This window comes from Mandrillus leucophaeus, unplaced genomic scaffold (assembly GCF_000951045.1).
Source record: "Mandrillus leucophaeus isolate KB7577 unplaced genomic scaffold, Mleu.le_1.0 Scaffold4, whole genome shotgun sequence".
Lineage (NCBI taxonomy): Eukaryota > Metazoa > Chordata > Mammalia > Primates > Cercopithecidae > Mandrillus > Mandrillus leucophaeus.
In genome coordinates, this window is record NW_012104253.1 from 8084739 (window position 1) to 8108386 (window position 23648).

The following is a 23648-nucleotide window of genomic DNA, read 5'->3' on the forward strand; positions in this document are numbered from 1 at the left end:
GGATAGGGATGATGGATGGTTCTGGTGAGGAGTGTAGTCCTGTCGGATAGGGATGATGAATGGTTCTGGCAAAGAGTGTGACCCTGTCGGATAGGGATGATGGATGGTTCTGGTGAGGAGCGTGGTCCTGTTGGATAGGGATGATGGGTGGTTCTCGTGAGCAGTGTGACCCTGTCGGATAGGCATGATGAACGGTTCTGGTGAGGAGTGCTGTCCCATCAGACAAGGATGATGGATGGTTCTGGTGAGGAGTGTGACACCTTCGGATAGGGATGATGGATGGTTCTGGTGAGAAGTGTGACCCCATCAGATAGGCACGATGAATGGTTCTGGTGAGGAGTGCTGTCCCATCGGATAGGGAGGATGGATGGTTCTGGTGAGGAGCGTGGTCCCATCGGATAGGGATGATGGATGGTTCTGGCGAGTGCAGTCCTGTCGGATAGGGATGATGGATGTTTCTGGTGAAGAGCACGGTCCCGTCGGATAGGGAGGATGGATGGTTTTGGTGAAGAGCACGGTCCCGTCGGATAGGGAGGATGGATGGTTCTTGTGAGGAGTGTGACCCCGTCGGATAGGGATGATGGATGGTTCTGGTGCGGAACGCAGTCCTGTCGGATAGGGATGTCGGATGGTTCTGGTGAGGGGTGGGGCCCCGTCGGATAGGGATGATGGATGGTACTGGTGAGGAGTGCGGCCCCATCGGATAGGGAGGATGGCAGGCAGCGGAAGGAGGCAGTTCCAGAGCTGAGTCCTGATGAGCCGGGCTGGGTCCCTGGAGAGGTGCAGTGCATTCACCAAGGCCTGAGATCCAGCTGTCAACTGAGCAAGTTCAGGTGTCTCATTTGTCCACGGACCAAGAGTGGGTCCTTTCTCCTGGCATAGGCTCACTTTATCCGGGTGTAAAACCAGGATGCCAATCCATTCATTTATTTACAGTGAGAAGTATGACTGCCACTGAATCAAATGACTGCCACTGAATCACACACTCCAAGTCCACATGTTTGGTACATTTACTCCCTTCAAGCCGACGGACACTGGCAACCAAGTCTTCCAGGGCTGCTTGATGAGCTTTGATGAGAACAAGGGAAGTAGGATGAACTGACTGGAGGCAATGGGTCAAGGTGGCTTGATGCATCTGTCTCTGAAGCAGCAATGACTTTTCCTTGCTAAAGGAACTGCGATCACGCAAGTGCATGACTTGAGACTCCATCTTTTGGGGATGTCTCTGGGTGACACCTGTGGGTCTACACTGGCCTCGGTAGTGTTTCCTGTGGCTAACTGCCCCTAGGGACAGACATATTCTATTTAGTTTTTAGATATACTGTTCCTTCTATCATGTTCTTGTCCAGTCTTGCTCATCAGGAACCATACGGTCTCTTCAAACTGTCTTGTCGTATTTCTACTCTGTGTGTTGTTGTTACGGTTGACCTAGAGAGGACATTAGTCTAACCTCTGAGGTTGGGTTGGTGTGTATCTCAGGATAACCTCCCAGTACAGCCACCATGAGGATCTTAGATGCTTAAAGGGATCATTATTTCTTTTGCTAAGTGATACATGTTTTGCTTATTCTTAACTAGACATGTTTTTCTCCCAAGAGAATATGGTTCTAAGGATATGACGGTGACACTATACTTGCTTATGTAGAGCGTTCCCTTCAACAGTGATAATTATGATTATGATGACACCTGTTACTCACATAGGCCATTTTACAGTTTTCAAAACACTTTCTTGTGTATGACCTACGTTTGTCTTTAGAATGTTTCCCTGGGATCCAGTCAAAGCTCTGCACAGGTGCTTCATCGATCTGATTTCAGAGAGCCAAGTGCGGCGGCCCTGCAGTTAGACGTGGACATTCCAATTACGTCTGCATCCTACCTAGTTTGAATCTCTGACTAGCTGTGTGACCTTGAAAAAGTTGCTACCTACTCAGGAGGCTGAGGCAGGAGGATCACTTGAACCCTGGAGGCAGAGGTTGAAGTGAGCCGAGATCACGCCACTGTCCTCCAGCCTGGGCTATGGAGCGAGACTCTGTCTCAAAAAAAGAAAAAAAAGAAAGAAAAAGAAAAAGAAAAAGTTGCTGCAGCCAGGCACGGTGGCTCAAACCTGTAATCCCAGCACTATGGGAGGCCAATGCAGGTGGATTACTTGAGGCCAGGAGTTCAAAACCAGCCTGGTCCACATGGTGAAACCCCATCTCTACTAAAATTACAAAAATTAGCCAGATGTGGTAGTGCACGCCTATAAGCTCAGGTACTACTCAGGAGGCTGAGGCATGAGAATTGCTTCAACCCAGGAGGCAAAGGTTGCTGTGAGCCGAGATCATACTGCAGGACTCCAGCCTGGGCAACAGAGTGAGACTCTGTCTAAAAAAGAAAAAGAAAAAGAAAAAAAAAAGTTACTTCATCTCTCTGAGCCTTAGTTTCCTCATCTATACTATGGAGATAAGAATATCTACCTTTCACCATAAAAAATGGTAAGTGTGTGAGTTCACACAGATGTTAATTAGCTCGATTTAGCCATTCCACAGTGTCTACATATTTCAAAACATCATGTTGTACAGGATACATGTATGTAATCTATTTGTCCATTGCAATTAATTAATTTTTTAAAAATATCGACCTTGAAAAACTGTGATAATTAAAATGACCAGTGAGTCCTCTGACCACTTAGAAAGAGATCGAAGTAGTAATCAGGCTTCTTCTACCTCCCACATGTATCCCTAGGACGGAAACAAGCCAACCAGCAAGGCGCTTGATATTTTTCCCTATTTAATATTCTCCTTTATATGGACAACACTGTGACATCACTGGAGCTTTCTATCATGTGCAATTTGCATACATTATTATCTATGTTAACTTTAAAACTGTTCATGTTTGGTTGACAAGTATTAATTTAACATACACGTAAATTTGTTAGACCTGGACAAATTTGTCAAATTTGAAAAACAACTTGAAATTAGAAATGTGAATGTTTGAAAAAGCAAATACTTCCATTGGCATCATCACACTTAGAAGTCTGATTTATTTCTCTTGAATCAGAAGTTTCAATGGGAAACGGTGATAGTTACCATTAATCCTCTGCTTTGCTTGTACTCTTTGAGGATACTGTTGATATTTTCCACAAATCCTGTTTGGGCCACCCACCGGATATTAAAATTTTCCTTCACAAAGAGCGCTTCCATTCTTAAGTTGACCAGTAAGTGGTCGAGACAATCTTGCTAAAAGATAGAGGAAAATTAGAGATTTGTCTTTTTTTGTTTAATTCTGACTGTCATTAACAGACCAAAATCACTACGGTTATTAAAGAAAGATAATATCCATTCACTAAATGTGGAAGTCAATTAATCCAGCACTGAGTATTTACAGAGCACCTGTGTGATACTGTGTTACTTCTGAACAGTCTCCATGTCTACTGTGATGGCGGGCCACATTCTGGCTGAAAGAGTAGGAAGATACTGGAAATCCAGATTTTCTTTTTAAAATATTTTAATTGCATCTACTTTTTGAATACTGTAGTTTCATGGTTCAAAATCCAGAAGAACAAAAGGTGTAGAGAAAAATATTCCCACCGGGTGGGGTGGCTCACACATGTAATCCCAGCACTTTGGGAGGCCCAGGTGGGCGGATCATGAGGTCAGGAGGTTGAGGTCATCCTGGCTAACACAGTGAAATCCCGTCTCTACTAAAAAATATGAAAAATTAACCGGGTGTGGTGGCAGGCGCCGGTAGTCCCAGCTACTTGGGAGGCTGAGGCAGGAGAATGGCATGAACCCAGGAGGTGGAAATTGCAGTGAGCCGAGATCGCACCACTGCACTCCAGCCTGGGCAAAGAGCGAGACTCCATCTCAAAAAAAAAAAAAAAAAAAAAAAATTCCCTCTGACCTTTGACCACCAACAACCCAGTTCTGCTCTCAAGGCAACCAATAGTATCAGTCCTTTCAGAAACATATTCGAGTGCAGTGTTTAAATGCAATTTATTCTTAAAAAGAATTGCATTCTAATGCAAGCTTAAAAAGCACACTGCAAAAAACCCTGTTTTTTTGTTGTTGTGATGGAATTGGAATCTCAGCCTGCTGTTTGAATTTTAGAAAGAGGCCAAAGAAAATAATTCCCAGTGTTTGAATGGCATTTTACGTATCAAATAGCTTCCAAATACATTTTGTTTTGTTTCTTTTTTCTTTTTCTTTTTTTTTTTTTGAGATGGAGTTTCTCATTGCCCAGGCTGGAGTGCAATGGTGCGATCTAGGCTCACCGCAACCTCCGCTTCCTGGGTTCAAGTGATTCTCCTGCCTCAGCCTCCCAAGTAGCTGCGATTACAGGCATGCGCCACCAAGCCCAGCTAATTTTGTATTTTTAGTAGAGACAGGGTTTCACCCTGTTGGTCACGCTGGTCTCAAACTCCTGACCTCAGGTGATCCACCCGCCTCGGCCTCCCAAAGTGCAGGGATTACGGGCGTGAGTCACTGTGCCCAGCCCAAATACATTTTCTGACCACGACCTCTGGGGGTTTTTCAGGAAAGACAGCTGAAGACAAGAGTAAGTTGTCTTAGGGTAGAACATCTGGTGTGGTAGGAGTTGAAGATGGCATTGGAACCTAGGCCTTCTGACTCCAAATCCCTCATGGATCAATGTTATTTAGTCAAAACCTATCTGATATTAAAAATAATAATACTCAATATTATTGAGAAAGATAGTTTAAAAAAAAAAACAAAAAACACCTCATATACTAACCGTTAAGTCCTTGGTTAGGTATGCATTTTCTCTGGGTATTTTCTGGATTTTCCCAGGGCCAGTATTTTTACTGATACACTGTTAGAGGAAAATTGAAATATTATTTGGTTTACCTGGAAGGCTTTACTTTATATAAAACTCAAATGGACCAGGCACAGTTGCTCACGCCTGCAATTCCAACACTTTGGGAGGCCGAGGTGGCGGATCACCTGAGATCAGGAGTTCGAGACCAACCTGGCCAACATGGTAAAACCCCGTCTCCACTAAAAATACAAAAGTTAGCCAGGCGTGGTGGCACATGCCTGTAGTACCAGCTACTCAGGAGGCTGAGACACGAGAATTGCTTGAACCCAGGAGTCAGAGGTTTCAGTGAGTCGAGATCACACCACGGCACTCCAGCCTGGGTGATAGAGTGAGACTCTGTCTCAAAAACAAACAAATAAACAACCTCAAATGAATGTGAACATAATTGAATTTTTAAAAATAGCATTAGTGCCAGGTAGTGGAGATAACGATGAGCCTGGCCCGGGATCTGCCCTCAAGAGCTCCCAGTGTGAAAAGAGAGACAGAACTGTACACAGATAATGATCATGTGGAGCGTCTGCAGCTCAGCAAAGGGGATTCTGTGCTATCGTCTGAATGTCTGTGTCCCACAAAATTCACATGTTGAGATCTTCACCCTTAAGCTGATGGTGTTAGGAGTTGGGACCTTTAGGAAAGTGGATCATAAGGGTAGAGCCCTCAAGAATGAGATTAGTGTCTTATAAAAGGACCCCAGAGAGTACCTTCGCCCCTCCACCATGTGAGGACACAGGGAGAAGGCGACATCTATGAAGCCAAAAAGCGGGCCCTCGTCAGACACTGAATGGGAGTACAGGTGTGAGCTACCGCGCCCAGTCAATTCCTTTTCTTTTTAATCTTATTTTCTGCATGTTGCTCTGTGTGTGTGTGTGTGTGTGTGTGTGTGTGTGTATATATATAAAACTACATTAATGAATTATATTTATAAATATTAATTTTAATCTATGAATATATATTAAATAAAAACTAAGTAACCATCTGCCATTTTTTTTCCTCACAATTTTTCTGTTTGTTTGTTTTTGAGACAGGGTCTTGCTCTGTTACCCAGGCTGCAGTGCAGTGGCACAATCTCAGCTCACTGCAACCTCTGCCTCCCAGGTTCAAGCAATTCTCCTGCCTCAGCCTCCTGAGTAGCTGGGATTACAGTCATGCATCACCACGCCTGGCTAATTTTTGTATTTTTAGTAGAGAAGGGGTCTCACCATGATGGTCAGGCTGGTCTCGAACTCCTGATCTCAAGGGATCTGCCTGACTCGGCCTCCCAAAGTGGGATTACAGGCATGAGAAGAGACAAGGTCTTGTTCTATTGCCCAGGCTGGAGTAAGGTGGTGCAATTATAGCTCACTGCAGCCTTGAATTCCTGGGTTCAAACAATCCTGGCACCTCAGCCTCTCAAGTAGATGGAACTATAGATGTGCACCACCAACCAAGTCTGGCTAATTTTAAAAATTTTTTGTAGAGAGGGGGTCTCACTATGCCCAGTGCTGGTCTTGGACTCCTGGCCTGAAGTGATTCTTCCACCTGAACTCTTAAAGTGCTGGAATTACAGGTGTGAGCCACTGTGCCTGGCTGAATCTGCCTTGATCTTGCAGTTCCGAGCCTCTGGAACTGTGAACAATAAATGTCTATTGTTTATAAGCTGCTTGGTTTATGGTATTTTGTTGTAGCAGTTCAAACAGACTAAAACAACCTGGGGTGAAGAGAGACACCTGTCCCGTACAGGAGGTGGAATGAGGCAGGGAGGGTACACAGGAAGATAGATGAACTGAATTTTTTTTCTTTTTTTCTTTTTCTTTTTTTTTTGACAGGGTCTTGCTCTGTTACCCAGGCTAGTGTGCAGTGGTACAATCTTGGCTCACTGCAACCTCTGCCTCCTGGGCTGAAGTGATCCTCCCACCTCAGCCTCCTGAGTATCTGGGGCTGCAGGCACACCACCATGCCTGGCTGATTTCTGTATTATTATTATTTTTTTTTTTTTGGTAGAGATGGGGTTTCACCATGTTGCTCAGGCTTGAGCTGAATCTTAAAAATGAATAGGGAGCAGCCAGGAGAAGGCTGCATTAGCTGGGCCACATGGTAGCTGCTTTAGCCAGAGCAGCCTGGACTAGAAGAGGAAGCTCTCCCAGATCTAGACTCCTGAAGCTGGGCACAAGGGCTCACACCTCTAATCCTAGCACTTTCAGAGGCCAAGGTGGGAGGATCATTTGAGCCCAGGAGTTTGAGGTTGCAGTGAGCTATGATCACACCACTGCATTCCAGCCTGGGTGACAGAGCAAGACCCTGTCTCTAAAAAATTAAAAACAAACAAACAAACTTAGCCAGGCACTGTGGCTTACCCCTGTAATCCCAGCACTTTGGGAGGCTGAGGCAGGAAGATCACTTGGGCTCAGGAGTTTCAGACCAGACATGGTCTGGTCTCATGGTGAGACCTCATCTTGACAAAAAAAGAAAAAGAATGAAAATTAGCCAGGTATGGTGGTGCACGCCTGTGTTCCCAGCTACTTGAGAAACTGAGGCAGGAGGACCTCTTGAGCCCAGGATGTCAAGGGTGCAGTGAGCTATGATCACACCATGGCACTCCAGCCTGGGTGACAGAGCGAGACTCTGTATCAAAAAACTAAATAAATAAACAAATAAATAATATTAAAAATAGAGCTCCTGGAATTGGCCAGTAGGTTGGTGAACCTGACCACATCAACACTTTGGGGCAAGTGCCTGTTGGTGGATTTCAGGGTTCTGGTGTGTCAGCTGCATGTGTGTCTGGGGTGCAGTGATCGCCATCTTCTTAACCTAGCCCTGCAGTGGTCTTTCTTATTTCCCTCTGTGCATGTGAAACAGAAAGGATATTTTGGTAGTAATGTTAAAGTATACACTGCAAATGCAGATAATGAGTTTGGGTTTTATGGATATTCTACTGAGGAGTCCCAGTTTTGCTAGCACAACTGATTGTATAACTACACTCCAGTAGGCAAAACTTCTTTTTTTTTTTTTTTTGAGATGGAGTCTTGCTCAGCCGCCCAGGCTGGAGTTCAGTGGCACAATCTTGGCTCACTGCAACTACCGTCTCCCCGGTTCAAGCGATTCTCCCGTCTCAGCCTCTCGAGTAGCTGGGATTATAGGCACCCGCCATTCTGCCTGGCTAATTTTTGTATTTTAGTAGAGATGGGGTTTCATCATGTTGGCCAGGCTGGTCTTGAGCTCCTGACCTCAGGTGATTCACCCGCCTTGGACTCCCAAAGTGCTAGGATTACAGGCGTGAGCCACCATGCCTGGCCGGCAAAACTATTTATGATATGTCATCAAAGTATGAGATGAAACCACTGTACCTTGACTATATCTTCCAGGGTATGAACAGACTCATCCACAGCAACCAGGTAGTGAGGCTTCGGCGTGTGATCTATGACGTTTTGTATCACTCTGCAGACCCACAGGTAAAATAATCATCAGAGGGAAAAGGCGAAAGAGATGCAGTCAACTAGAATTCACTGACCACCACCCCCATGACTGGGCGTGGGGTTTGGTGCTTTGATAAGTTATCTCCATTTTCAGTAAGGTCAGGGTTGGGATGGTTATCTGCATTCTCCACATGAGGAAGATGCTAAAGAGTTCGGTGACATTTCTCAGGCTGAAGAGCTATTGCGAAAGTGGAAGAGCTAGCTTTTGACGTCAGATCCATCTGTTTCTGGACCTGTCTTCTTTCTAGCATACTGCCCTGTCTCCCAACAAGGGGACCTGAGCCCAGTAGGACCCCAGTTTATGAAGCCTTTCCCATCTAGTGGCTCATGTGAGCCTCACAACAGTGCTTTAGGGAGCTATTTTACAAAGTAAGACACAGATTTAGACAAGCTGTGGCTCTTTTAAGGAAGTCACGTAGCAACAGTGCCTGAGCCTGCTTTCCTATTTCGAGTTGCCAAGGTTTCCGAGTGCTTGCCTCTGTGCTGAGGGCGGCACAGGTGTGATCCCACTGAATTCTCACAGCCCTAGCAGGTAGGTACTGCTGCTATTCCCGTAAGTAACTTTCCCAAATTCACACAGCTAGTGAGAGGAAGAGCAGGAATTGGAACAAAAATTAAATAATTCCAGAGAGAAAAAAATAGTGAATAGATGTCTATCACAATGACTTGTCAGTTCTACCTCCATCTTAGCTTCCTTTCAATAAAATGAAAATAAATCGGATCCATGCTTCCAAATGTGCAGTTCACATTTATTTTGTATTTATTTCTTTTTTTCTATATTTATTTATTTATTCATTTATTTATTTATTTTGAGTCTCGCTCTGTCACCCAGGCTGACAGGCAGTGGTGTAATCACGGTTCACTGCAGCCTCAACCTCCCAGGCTCAAGTGATCCTCCCACCTCCGCCTCCCAGGTAGCTGGGACTACAGGCGCAAGCCACCAAACCTGACTAATTTTTGTATTTTTTGTAGAGACAGGGTTTCACTATGTTGTCCAGCCTGGTCCTGAACTCCTCAGCTCAGGCGATCCTCCCACCTTGGCCTCCCAAAGTGTTGGGATTACAGGCGTGAGCCACTACGCCTAGCCTATTTTGTATCCATTTCTCAGAACATTTCAGCTTTTTGCTTTTTCCTCTGTTAAATATTTGACAATCTTCAAAGAAACCTCTGGGGGAAAAATGCTACTTAAATGGGCCTGTCAAAAGATACAATTATAACAAATCTAGTTAAAGATTTCAATTGACTTTATTTGTGATTCTAGAATCAGGCAACATTTCATTCCGTAAAATAGAACAAGTGTGCCAGTGAAATGAGCAGAGGCAGGTGGTGCGATAGGCAGAAAGGGCTGCAGAAAGCAGAAACAAAAAACAAAAAGCACATTGGTCATTTCAAAGTTACTTTCCTTGTAAGACAGGGACAGGTAGGACAACAAAAAGATAACTAACGGGGCCAGGCACAGTGGCTCACACCTGTAATCCCAGCATTTTCGGAGGCCGAGGCGGGTGGATCACCTGAGATCAGGAGTTCGAGACCAGCCTGACCAACATCGTGAAACCCTGTCTCTACTAAAAATACAAAAATTAGCCAGGCGTGGTGGCTGGCACCTGTAGTCCCAGCTACTCAGGAGGCTGAGGCAGGAGAATCGCTTGAACCCAGGAGGCAGAGGTTGCAGTGAGCCAAGGTTGTGCCACTGCATTCCAGCCTGGGTGACAGAACAAGACTCCATGTCAAAAGAGAAAAAAAAAAAAAGAAAGAAAGAAAGGAAAGATAACTGATAGGTTAGCACCAAGTTACTTCAGGCTACTTTTTGTCATAAGGATTAAAACACAGAGAGTTTTATTATCATAGCTATTGAAGGCTGAAACTGGCTGGTTTGGGAAATTAGCTTTCTCGAAAGGTCAGATAACAGCTTAGTTTCAGTTTGGTGCCTGGAACTTTAGCATGGGTGACTCCATTTTGATTTTCAGTCTGGTCTGTTGGGGCCTAGTACAGGAACTTAGTCCAAAACAATGGCCTCCTATAACTTGTTTTTAACAGGCCCCAAGTCCTTCTGTAATGGGAATAATTTCACCCTCTAATTTATGTTTGGAAGTAATATGTTAAGGACTAATGCCAAGTAAGTTATATTAATAATGTAGAAGACTCTTCTATATCTTTGAAATCCAGTAATGTCATAATGTAAAATCTCTGCAGAAAAAATGGGTATGTTACGGCCCCTCCATCCCCAGGGATGGAGCAGATCCAGGGTTTTGTAGTGCCTGAAGCTTAGCCCATTTACAGCAAGCTTGTCAAACTGCGGCCTGTGGGCCACATGAGGCCCAGGATGGCTTTGAATGCGGCCCAACACACTTTGTAAACTTTCTGAAAACGTTATGAGATTTTTTTTAAAAAACTCATCAGCTATCGTTAGTGTCAGTGTATTTTATGTGTGACCCAAGACAAATCTTCTTCCAATGTGGCCCAGGGAAGCCAAAAGATTGGATATCCCTGACTTAGAGGATCCTCCTTTAAGAAAAATAATGAAGCGGAGCACGGTGGCTCACGCCTGTAATCCCAGCACTTTGGGAGGCCGAGGTGGATGGATCACGAGGTCAGGAGATCAAGACCATCCTGGCTGACACGGTGAAACCCTATCTCTACTAAAAATATAAAAAAATTAGCCGGGCGTGGTGGCAGACGCCTGTAGTCCCAGCTACTGGGGACACCCGCGCCACTCACTCCAGCCTGGGGGGACAGAGCAAGACTCCATCTCAAAAAAATAATAATAATAATAAAAATGAGGTTCAGGGTCTCGGAAAGGGATCTGCTCAGGGGTGTGGCCCTGAAGTTTAAACTTCCTTCATTTCCCAGTAAATCTAGAAATTCATCTGAGATTGTGACTAATTTACCAGTGGCCAGTGGATGAGGGAAAGAGTGGGAATCTGAAAACCAGAACCTCGGGGAAGTGCAGAAATTGCTCCCTTCTGGGCATGTGCCATAGAGGTGACAGAATGAAGTCCCCGGAAGCTGGAGCTGATGAACCACAAACACAGTGAACCAGCTCATTGACTTCACATTTAAGTCAAGGTCTTCAAAGGAGGAGACGGGTTTCTGGACCTGCCTGAATACAGGGTTTAGATGCTCTGTGAGTATAAAAAACATATGTCAACTTTACCTACAACTGTCAAAGAAGAAAAAAGCTTCAGGTTTACAGTTTTCCATCTGAATTCTAGAATTTAAATTGGTGAGTTATATTAATCTCATCTGGGACAAAGGAATAAGAAACTATGTCCTCAGAATGCACATACCAAAGTCTTTCTTTTCCAAAATTGGAGGGCATTGCTATTCTGCCGATAGTTTCTAAGAGATGAACCTGAACTTGTCACCAGAAAGTAGAACTTTTGAACAGTGGACACTATTTCTTTAGATGCAAAATGGAGAAGATGGTACCTTCTGCATGGGGTTGTTATGAAGAACAAACACAATAATGCATGTAAGGGTCTTAGCACTGGGCAGATGCTCAAAAAGTATTAGCCTACAAACAAACACATTAACCAGTTCTATGAAGGTCATGTCTCTGGGAGAATGCTTACCCTGCTAGATCAAGAACGTGGATTGTTGGAATTACATTTGTTCCATCGCCAAAAACTGGTAATGCAGGAATCTCACCCAACCAAGCCATCTGAAAGAAAAGCAAAATCATGTCCCCCAGTTATACGTGGATGGCTATTACAGCTCACACATAAGTCTACAGTCAGAGGCATCCACAAGGCCTAGCTATCTGCTTAAGTAATTTCCTCCAGGGGGTGTTTTATAAATCAGCCCTGATGAGATTTAGGATCAAATTCTGCCAAGAGAAATAATGTGTAGCCTTGGGACTGAAATATTTTTCAAGAAATCTACACCCAGTTGTATTTAGTAGCTATACACATGCCATCTACATAGAGAAGACATGTTTTCACATGCATGATGTCTTAATTCTCACAAAAAAGACAAATTAAAATTTAAAATTACCCCCACCAGTAGGGATGAGGTGACGGGAAATAATTACCATCAGTACAGGAGTGAAATGCTTAGTGGATAAAGTAGCGTGCAGGAGGTTACACTTGTGAAAGCTTGAACTGGAACCCCAATCCTCAGAGTCCAAATCCTCGTCTTTTCTTCTCATTAAGTATTTCAGTAACCAAACAGACATGCTGAGTACTGTTTAAGTGTCATGTATGAGATTATTTTGAATTGTTGTTAAGAGTGAAAGAGGTAGCGGTGGGGGTCACAGTAGACCACTGGGTCTTTTAAGGTATTTTGGACTTCGAGAAAGTGTTGAAGGGTTCTAAGCAGTGACGTGACACCAGCAGGCTTGCTTCTGTTGCCTGGTGAAGAAGTGGTGGGAAGGAGAGTCCGATGGGGAGAGAGAGATGATGGCAGGTGTGCAGGCGAGATGGGGTAGCCTAGCTTGGAAGTGGAAAGTGCACGGAGTGGGGATGGAGAGAAGCGAGATGTTGAGGAGGCTGACTGTAGTAACTGGGAATTTTGTGATGGGTAATGTGAAAGGAAAATAAATCTTGGGACCCCAAAATCACTACACCAAAGGGAAAAGTCAAGCTGGGAACTACATAAAGCAAACCTGTCTCTCGTTCAAAGATTTTATTTTTGTTTCCTTTTTTAAAATTATTATTTTTTGAGATTTTGAGATGGAGTCTTGCTGTCACCCAGGCTGGAGTGCAGTGGCACAATCTTGGCTCACTGCAAGCTCTGCCTCCCAGGTTTAAGCGATTCTCCTCCCTCAGCCTCCCAAGTAGCTGGGATCACAGGCATGTGCCACCACACCTGGCTAATTTTTGTATTTTTAGTAGAGATGGGGGGGTTTCACCATGTTGGCCAGGCTGGTCTCGAACTCCTGACCTCAGGTGATCCGCCTGCCTCGGCCTCCCAATATGCTGGGATTACAGGCGTGAGCCTCATTCAAAGATTTTAAAAGCTACATACCTTCCTCACAATTTACCCACTAGGAAATTATTTGTAAGCCCCCAGAGCTTTACCCGAAAACAGTTCTGTTGAATTTCACCCTGACAATGTAAATTGACAGCTTATCTTCACAGGTACAGGACAAGGACAGAACTCAAAGTCATCCCTAGGCTCACCTGACAAATGCATATCTGATTGCTTCCTCTGCCCTGTGTTTATTTTATCTTACGTAAAAATGCAGATTCGCTGAGCTAGATAAATGCATAAGTGACTATTCCTCTACCCTTCCCCCATGTTGAACAGCTGATCAAAGACTCAAAAGAATACACCCGCTTGCCTCTTATCTACTCACACCTTTTATTTATTTTTTGTAGACACAGGGTTTCACCATGTTGCCCAGGCTGGTCTCAAACTTCTGGGTTCAAGCCATCCACTCACACTGGCCTCTCAAAGTGCTTTACTGGGACTATAGGCATCAGTCACCACGCCTGGCTTACCCACATCTTTAAAAACTTTCTTCCTCTTTCTCTAATATCTACCCTTTTCCCTTTAAATACTGAAGCACTCTAAGTCATCTTTGGAGAAAGGCACAGGCCTGTCTCCTTGGCGTGCATCCTTATCCTTGGCACAATAAACTTCTAAATTGATTGAGACGTGTCTCAGAAACTTTTTGGTTTGCAGTAAGGCGGGAGGAGTTGGATTCTGATCATGTAGCTGGTTGGAGGGTTGCCCCATTTTCTGAGATGGGGCCTTGGAGGAGGAGCAGGTTTGGGGATGACTGTAGGTGTAGTTTGGATTTGGGAAAGACATCCAAGTTGAGGTGCTGAATAGGCAGCGGGACCTACAGAGCTAGAACTTAGAAGAGAGAGAGCCTTGCTGGAGACTGAAGTCTGAGTCATTGGTATCAGTCATAGGAATAAACAGACCAAGGGAGAGAGAGCAGAAGGTGAAGAAAAAAGGTCTAGGGCCGAGGCCTGAGAATGCCAAGATTCAGTGAGCAGGTAGGTGAGAATAGCTGAGAATGGACAATGAGAAAGAGCTTCCTTGAGCTTCTCCTCTGCAACTGTCATATCTCTTGTATTAAAAAAAATCAGTTCACTTTGGAGGCTGAGGCAGGCAGATCACAAAGTCAGGAGTTCAAGACCAGCCCGGCCAATATGGTGAAACCCCGTCTCTACTAAAAATACGAAAATTAGCGGGGCATGGTGGTGCGCACCTGTAATCCCAGTTACTCGGGAGGCTGAGGCAGGAGAATTGCTTGAACCCAGGAGGTGGAGATTGCAGTGAGTTGAGATTGCGCCACTGCACTCCAGCCTGAGCGAAAGAGATAGATTCCCTCTTTAAATAAATAAATAAATAATCAAATAACAATTAAAAATTGGTTCAACCAACCTTTCTTGACTACACTTTTTCCTTTAACTCCTGCCTTCTTTCTTTGCACCCCCTCTTTTTACAGGAAAATTCCTTGAAATATTTTTCTATTCTCATTGTCTTCAATTTCCCCCCAGCTGTTCCCTCTTGAACCTACGTCTATTAGACTTTTGTCCTACCCAGTGCCAAAAAATTCAGTGGTCAATTTGCAGGTTTCATCTTAGCTGATTATCTGCAGTATCTGACACAATTTGTCATTATTTCTTTTTAAAAACTTTTTTTTTTTTTGAGACGGAGTCTCACTCTGTCACACAGGCTGGGGTGCAGTGGCGCAATCTTGGCTCACTGCAAGCTCACACCATTCTCCTGCCTCAGCCTCCTGAGTACCTGGGACTATAGGTGCCCGCCACCATGCCTGGCTAATTTTTTATATTTTTAATAGAGATGGGGTTTCACCGTGTTAGCCAGGATGGTCTCGATCTCCTGACCTCGTGATCTGCCCGCCTCGGCCTCCCAAAGTGCTTGGATTACAGGCGTGAGCCACCACACCAGGACAAAAACATTTTTTTAATAATTATTTACTCTCTCTTATTTCCTCTCCTGCCTCCTGCCCACCCTTCTCAACCTCCTTTTCTAATTCCTTCCCATTTCCCTATAACCTCCAATATTGGAGGGTTCCAAGACTCAGTCCTCAAGCCCCTATCTCTTCTCCATGTTCATTCACTAGTTTATGTCATCCAGTCCCAAGGATTTAAGTACCCACCGTATACTGACAGCTTCCATGATTATGTCCCCAGACCTGACCTCTCCCATGATCACCAAACTTTTTTTTTTTTTTGAGACGGAGTCTCGCTCTGTCGCCCAAGCTGGAGTGCAGTGGCGCCATCTCGGCTCACTGCAAGCTCCGCCTCTCGGGTTCACGCCATTCTCCTGCCTCAGCCTCCCAAATAGCTGGGACTACAGGCGCCCGCCACCGCGCTCGGCTGATTTTTTGTATTTTTAGTAGAGACGGGGTTTCACCGTGGTCTCGATCTCCTGACCTTGTGATCCGCCCACCTCGGCCTCCCAAAGTGCTAGGATTACAGGCGTGAGCCACCGCGCCCGGCAATCACCAAACTCTTTATATCCAATTACCTACCCAGTATCTATACTTGGATATTAATTATCTCAAACTTCCTGAACTTTTCATTGCATTGTACCCCAACCAGCTCCATTCCCTGTCTTCCTTGTCTCAATGAATGGCAGTGCCATACTTCTAGTTGCTTAGACCAAAATCCTTAAAGTTATCCTTTACTTTGTTTCTGTCATCCTTACCTCCAAGCTTTGAACAAATCCCATTGACTCTCTTCAAAACACGTCTGAAATCTGAACAGTTTCCAGTATCCCCACCATTCCCACCCAGGTCTTAGGCACTACCCTCCTCACTGGTTTCCTTGCTTCCTGCTCCTGCCCTTGCCCCAAATAGTACATCCCCAGCACAGCAGAAGGAGAAAGCCGTCCTTTTATATCACATGGATTATGTTGCTTCTGTGCTCAAACAGTCTAATGGTTGCCCAGCTCACTCGGAAAGAAAGCCAGGGCTTCACGAGGGGCTACGAGGCTGGGCTTGGTCTGACTCTCTCATTACCGCTTTGACCTCATTACCACTGTTCTCCCATACTTCAGCTAGATTGATCTAGACTGGCCTTCAGATGTAGCCAGCACATTTCTGCCTCACTTCTTTGCAGTCACAATTCCCACTGCCTGGGATGTCTTTCTCCAGAAAGCCGATTAGCCAGCTCCCTCATTGCCTTTCGCTTCCTACTTAAATGTCACATCGTTGGAAAGACCTTCCTCAACCTTCCTATATAAGACATAACACCCCCCAGCCCCGCCACCTTACTCCCCAGCACTCTCTGCCTTTCTCTGCTTTGTTGTTTTCCATACCCTGATTCAACATCTGAAATACTCAGTATTTACTGGCTTGTTTATTATCTGTCTCTTTCTCCACCCCGCCAGAGTGTAAGCTTCGCAAGAGGAGGGACTTTATTATTTTACTGTATCCCAAGTACCTACAACAGTTTCTAGTACCTGGTGGGTACTAGATCAATATTTGTTTCAGGAATGAAAGGAGATACATCTTTTTCTTTATTATTTTGAGAGTGGTGAATACAATAATGGGAAAGAAACGTAGGTCTTTGTGGTCACATCCATACTTTCATTTTCTGCTATTCTATTGCACTAACCACATCCAAAGCAATCAGAAACACCTTCCCTTCAAATTGTGTATCTTTATCATAAGACACTTTTAAACATTCCATGTCATCACTGAAAAGCCATACCTTAAAAAATGTGTGTAACATGCCTCCTTCTGCTCCATACTGGAGTCCAGCAGCAACTACGTAAGTTGCAAATTTTCTGGTCTATTAGATAAAATACAGAAGAAAAAAGCTGGCTGTAATATTATTAATCATATTGAACCAGATTATTTTAGTAGTTAAAATGAGCACTTTTGGAACTTCCGTCAACTCTTGCAGGTTACTGAGGTATTGTTCGGGATACAAATCGTATCTCTTAAAGGGAGAAACAACACCCCTATGCTATTCAGGAATACCTCTGACCACTATTAAAATTTCACAAGGACTCCTAATTAAATTAAAGCCTGGGTTTTTGTGAAAACTTAGTACCTGTAAGCTCTATGCTGGGCACTGAGGGGGAAAAGAAGATAGAAAAACAGGTCTTTCCACAAGGATCTTTAATGATCTAGCACATGAAACCAAGAAGCCGGTGATGGGCCTTAACACAAGCATGGAAATTCACATAGATTGTCCACTTCACCCTGGACGAGCAGTTTAGGCACTGTAAGAACTGGCCTCAATATTTCTTTATTTTTAATTTTTAATATTTGTGGGTATATACTAAGTATATATATTTATGGGGGTGTATGAGATGTTTCAATACAGGCATGCAATGTGAAATAAGCACATCATGGAGAATGGGGTTTCACCCCTTCAAGCATTTATCCATTGAGTTACAAACACTCCAATTACACTCTTTAGGTTATTTAAAAACCTACAGTTCAGTTATTACTGACTATAGTCACCCTGTTGTGCTATCAAATAGTAGGTCTTATTCATTCTTTCTAACTTTTTTTGTACTCATTCACTATCCCTCCTTCCCCTCACCCCCTAGTACCCTTGGCCTCTACTCTCTGCCTCAATATTTAACCAGATAAGCTCAAAATACCATCTTTATTATTGATATGAGCTCTACTGGAGGCCATGCCTTAGGTAAGCCATGATGATGAGCTTCCTAACCCTGAATTCAGAATAAGATGAACTTTTCCAACCAGTCCCAGGCAACACTGGACAACGAGGGACTTCTCCACATGGCGGCCTGCTGCTGTAAGTCTCAGGGCATGAGGAAGGTGAAATGCACAGTAGCCACCATCCGTGGAGTCCCAGAGAGAAGGGAAGGAGGAGGGGCCAAGCTCACATGGCCAGGACCTCCCCAAACCCACCAATCAGAAAACTCACTTGAGCTTCTTCAGGCGAACAGGGGATGGTGCAAGAACACAGGAGTTTTTTGTTTGTTTGTTTGTTTTGAGACAGAGTTTCACTTGTTACCCAGGCTGGAGTGCAGTGGCATAATCTAGGCTCACCGCAACCTTGGCCTCCTGGGTTCAACTGATTCTCCTGCCTCAGCCTCCCAAGTAGCTGGGATTACAGGCGAGAACCACCATGCCCAGGTAATTTTTGTACTTTTAATAGAGACAGGGTTTCACCATGTTGGCCAGGCTGGTCTTGAACTCCTGACCTCAAGTGAACCGCCTGCCTCGGCCTCCCAAAGTGCTGGGATTACAGGCGTGAGCCACCATGCCCAGCCTATAGGAGTTTTTAGGAAGAATGTTACTCAGGCTCTTGTGGGAAGATAGTAATCCCACCTCACAAATATTAGGCGTGAGAAGGGGGACATAACCACAAACACGATAGAGATTTTAAAAATTATAAGAGAGACTTATGGAAAACTTTCTGCCAACTAATTTGAAAATTTAGCCTAAAGGGCTCATTTCTTGCCCCCAAACTCCTGCTAACTGCCTTCCCACAGTCCAGGACAGTTTTCCAACCAAAGTCTACAGTCAAAGGATAAGCCCAGAGGCAGAGCAAGATGGCGGATAGAAATCTCCCCCGCAAGGACAATAACTATCTACACAGAGAAAAGCTTCATAAGAACCCAAAAATCAGGTGAGCCCTCATAGTACCTATTTTAACTTCATATTGCTGAAAGAAGCACTGAAGAACCAGAAAAAACAGTTTGGAATTGCCAAAGCCACCCCCGCCCGCCAGCAGGAGAGCATCTCTGGGCGCTGCAGGAGGGAGAACACAGCATTGAGAGGCATTGAACTCAGCATTGTCCTGTTAGAGCACAAAGGAAAACCAGACCAAACGCAGCTGACACCAGCCCAGCCCACGGAAGGAGCATTTAAACCAGTCCGAGTCAGAGAGGACTCTCCGGTATCAGCGGTCAGAACTTAAGTGCCTCCAAACCTCGCCACCGAGGGCTATAGCGCTCTGTGTCTCCAAGCAAACTTGAAAGACAGTCCAGGCCCTAAGGACTGCAACTCTAGGTGAGTTCCAGTGCTGAGCGAGGCCCAATGACAGTGGACTGGGGAGGGCACACAACATACCGAGACACCAGCTGGGGCAGCCAAGGGAGAGCTGGCACCACCTCTCCTCTACCGCCAGGCTGCACAGCTCGCGGCTCCAAAGAGACCCCTTCCTTCCACTTGAGGGAGAGAGAGGGAAGAGTAGGGGGAACTTTGTCTCGCATCTAGGACACCAGCTCAGTTACAGCAGGAAGGGGCACTTGTGAGTAGGGAGGCCCTCATTCTAGGCTCTAGCTCCCAAATGGCATTTCTAGACACAACCTGGGCCAGAAGGGAACCTGCTGCCCTGAAGGAAAGGACCTAGTCTCGGCAGCATTCATCACCTGCTAACTGGAGAGCCCTTGGGCCCTGAATAACCAGCAGTGATACCCAGGTACTGTGTCGAGGGCCTTGGATGAGACTTACTGGCTTCAGGTGACATTCAGCACATTCCCAGCTGTGGTGACTACGGGGCAAAACTCCTTCTGCTTGAGAAAAGCAGAGGGAACATAAAGGGGACTTTGTCTTGCACCTTAGGTGCCAGCATGGCGAAAGTTGGGTAGAGCACCAAGCAAGCTCTCGGGGTCCCTGCCATGACCTGACTCTTGAATGGCATTTCTGGACCTGCCCTGGGCCAGAGGGGAGCCCATTTTCCTGAAGGGTGAGTTCCATCTGAAGGGTGAGTCCCAGGCCAGGCAGCAGTCAAGACCAGCTGACTTAAGAGACCTTGGACCCTAAGGGAACATCAGCACTAGTCTGTCAGTACTCCTTGTGGCCTGGAGTGGCTACTGGGTGAGGCTCCTCTGTCTTTGGAAAGAAGAAGGAAGACTGGGAAGGACTATGTCTTGTGGTTTGAGTGTTAGCTCAGCCACAATACAACAGAACACCAGGTAGACTTAGTTTATCACTAAGGTTTATCACTCTAGTCCCTGACTCCCAGATGGCACTTCTTGACCCACCTGGGGCCTGGGGGACCTTGCCACCCTGAAGGGAAGGACACAGGCCTGGCTGGTTATGCGACCTGCTGATTGTGGAGCCCCAGAGCCCTGAGTGAACAAAAGCAGTAACCAAGGAGTGGTTACAGCAGGCTTTGGGCAAGATCCAGTGCTGTGCTGGCTTCAGGTCTGACCCAGCACAGTCATAGTGGTGGTGCCTACAGGGGTGCTTGTGTCACTCCACCCCCAGCTTTAGGTGGCTTAGAACAGAGAGAGAGAGAGAGAGAGAGAGAGACAGAGAGACTCTGTATATTTAGGAGAATGTAAGGGAAGAGAACAAGAGTCTGCCTGGCAATCCAGAGAATTCTTCCAGATTTAGTCTAAGACTATCAAGGTACTACCTCTATGAGTCTGCAGGAACTGCAGCATCCCTGGGCTTGGGGTGCCCCCTAAAGCAGATACAACATAGATCATAACACCCAAGTCCTTTTAAATATCTGGAATGCCTTCCCAAGAGGGACAGGTACAAACAAGCCCAGATAGTAAAGACAACAATAAATACCCAACTCTTCAATGCCTAGACACCAAAGTACATCAGCTAGCATCAACACAACCCAGGAAAGCATGACCTCACCAAGTGAACTAAATAAGGCACCAGGATCAATCCTGGCAAAAGAGAGATATGTGACCTTTCAGACAGAGAATTCAAAATTAGCTGTATTGAGGAAAGTCAAAGAAAATCAAGAAAACACAGAGAAGGAATTCAGAATTCCATCAGATGAATTTAACAAAGAGATTGAAATAATTTTTAAAAATCAAGCAGAAACTCTGGAACTGAAAAATGCAATTGCCATACTGAAGAATGAATCAGAGTCCTTTAATAGCAAAATTGATCAAAGAAGAAAGAGTGAGCTTGAAAACCCCCTATTAAAAAATATAGTCAGAGGAAAAAACCAGAGTGCTTCTTTTCCTCCAAAGGATCGCAGCTCCTCACCAGCAACGGAACAAAGCTGGATGGAGAATGACTTTGATGAGCTGACAGAAGGAGGCTTCAGAAGGTTGGTAATAACGAACTTCTCCAAGCTAAAGGTGGATGTTCGAACCCATTGCAAAGAAGCTAAAAACCTTGAAAAAAGATTAGACGAATGGCAACTAGAATAAACGGTGTAGAAAAGACCTTAAATGACCTGAAGGAGCTAAAAACCATGGCATGAGAACTATGTGATGCATGCACAAGCTTTAGTAGACAATTCGATCAACTGGAAGAAAGGGTATTAGTGATTGAAGGTCAAATTAATGAAATGAAGCGAGAAGAGAAGTTTAGAGAAAAAAAGAGTAAAAAGAAATGAACAAAGCCTCCACGAGATATTGGACTATGTGAAAAGACCAAATCTACATTTGACTGGTGTACCTGAAAGTGACGGGCAGAATGGAACCAAACTGGAAAACACCTTTCAGGATATTATCCAGGAGAACTTCCCCAACCTAGCAAGGCAGGACAACATTCAAATTCAGGAAATACAGAGAACATCGCAAAGATACTCCTTGAGAAGAGCAACTCCAAGGCACATAATTGTCAAATTCACCAAGGTTGAAATGAAGGAAAAAATGTTAAGGGCAGCCAGAGACAAAGGTCAAGTTACCCACAAAGGGAAGCCCATCAGACTAGCAGCGGACCTCTCAGCAGAAACTCTACAAGCCAGAAGAGAGTGGGGGCCAATATTCAACATTCTTAAAGAAAATAATTTTCAACCCAGAATTTCATATCCAGCCAAACTAAGCTTCATAAGTGAAGGATAAATAAAATCCTTTACAGACAAGCAAATGTTGAGAGATTTTGTCACCACCAGGCCTTCCTTACAAGAGCATTAAACGAGGAAGCACTAAATGAGGAAAGCACTAAACGAGGAAAGGAACAACCAGTATCAGCCACTGCAAAAGCACGCCAAATTGTAAAGACCATGGATGCTAGGAAGAAACCGCATGAACTAACAGGCAAAATAACCAGCTAACATCATAATGACAGGATCAAATTCACATATAACAATATTAACCTTAAATGTAAATGGGCTAAATGCCCCAATTAAAAGACATAGACTGGCAAATTCGATAAAGAGTCAAGACTCATCAGTGTGCTGTATTCAGGAGGCCCATCTCACATGCAGAGACACACATAGGCTCAAAATAAAGGGATGGAGGAAGATCTACCAAGCAAATGGAAAGCAAAAAAAAGCAGGGGTTGCAATCTTGGTGAGAGAGGGAATGCCCTCTCTCACCACTCCTATTCAACGTAGTGTTGGAAGTTCTGGCCAGGGCAATCAGGCAAGAGAAAGAAATAAAGGGTATTCAATTAGCAAAAGAGGAGGTCAAATTTTCCTGATAAAACAGACTTTAAACCAACAAACACCAAAAGAGACAAAGAAGGCCATTACGTAATGGTAAAGGGATCAATTCAACAAAAAGAGCTAACTGTCCTGAATATATATGCACCCAATACAGGAGCACCCAGATTCATAAAGCAAGTCCTTAGAGACCCACAAAGAGGCTTAGACTCCCACACAATAATAATGGGAGACTTTAACACCCCACTGTCAATATTAGACAGATCAATGAGACAGAAGGTTAACAAGGATATCCAGGACTTGAACTCAGCTCTGCACCAAGCAGACCTAACAGACATCTACAGAACTCTCCACCCCAAATCAACAGAATATACATTCTTCTCAGCACAACATCGCACTTATTCCAAAATTGACCACACAGTTGGAAGTAAAGCACTCCTCAGCAAATGTAAAAGAACAGAAATTATAACAAACTGTCTCTCAGACCACAGTGCAATCAAATTAGAATGCAGGATTAAGAAACTCACTCAAAACTGCTCAACTACATGGAAACTGAACAACCTGCTCTTGAATGACTACTGGGTAAATAACGAAATTAAAGCATAAATAAAGATGTTCTTTGAAACCAATGAGAACAAAGACACAACCTACCAGAATCTCTGGGACACATTTAAAGCAGTGTGTTAGATGAAAATTTATAGCACTAAATGCCCACAAGAGAAAGCAGGAAAGATCTAAAATCGACACGCTAACATCACAGTTAAAAGAACTAGAGAAACAAGAGCAAACAAATTCAAAAGCTAGAAGAAGGCAAGAAATAACTACGATTAGAGCAGAACTGAAGGAGATAGAGAAACAAAAAACCCTTCAGAGCTGGTTTTTTGAAAAGATAAACAAAACAGACCACTAGCAAGACTAATAAAGAAGAAAAGAGAGAAGAATCAAATAGATGCAATAAAAATGACAAAAGGGATATCACCACCGATCCCACAGAAATACAAACTACCATCAGAGAATACTATAAACACTTCTATGCAAATAAACTAGAAAATCTAGAAGAAATGGACAAATTCCTGGACACATACACCCTCCCAAGACTAAACCAGGAAGACGTTGAATCCCTGAATAGACCAATAACAGGCTTTGAAATTGAGGCAATAATTAAT

The 23648-nt window shown here is 44.4% G+C and overlaps 1 protein-coding gene across 1 annotated transcript in view; it reads right to left on the minus strand.

Annotated features, from left to right (window-relative positions):
• AK7 (adenylate kinase 7) overlaps positions 1 to 23648 on the minus strand; it is a 117279-nt gene that overhangs the window by 38475 nt on the left and 55156 nt on the right. The window contains exons 7-11 of the mRNA XM_011991806.1: positions 16903 to 16983; positions 11839 to 11927; positions 8138 to 8228; positions 4731 to 4808; positions 3068 to 3217 (exon numbers count right to left, since the gene is read on the minus strand). Of these exons, the coding sequence (XP_011847196.1) occupies positions 3068 to 3217; positions 4731 to 4808; positions 8138 to 8228; positions 11839 to 11927; positions 16903 to 16983 (489 nt within the window). The remainder of the gene's footprint in view (positions 1 to 3067; positions 3218 to 4730; positions 4809 to 8137; positions 8229 to 11838; positions 11928 to 16902; positions 16984 to 23648) is intronic.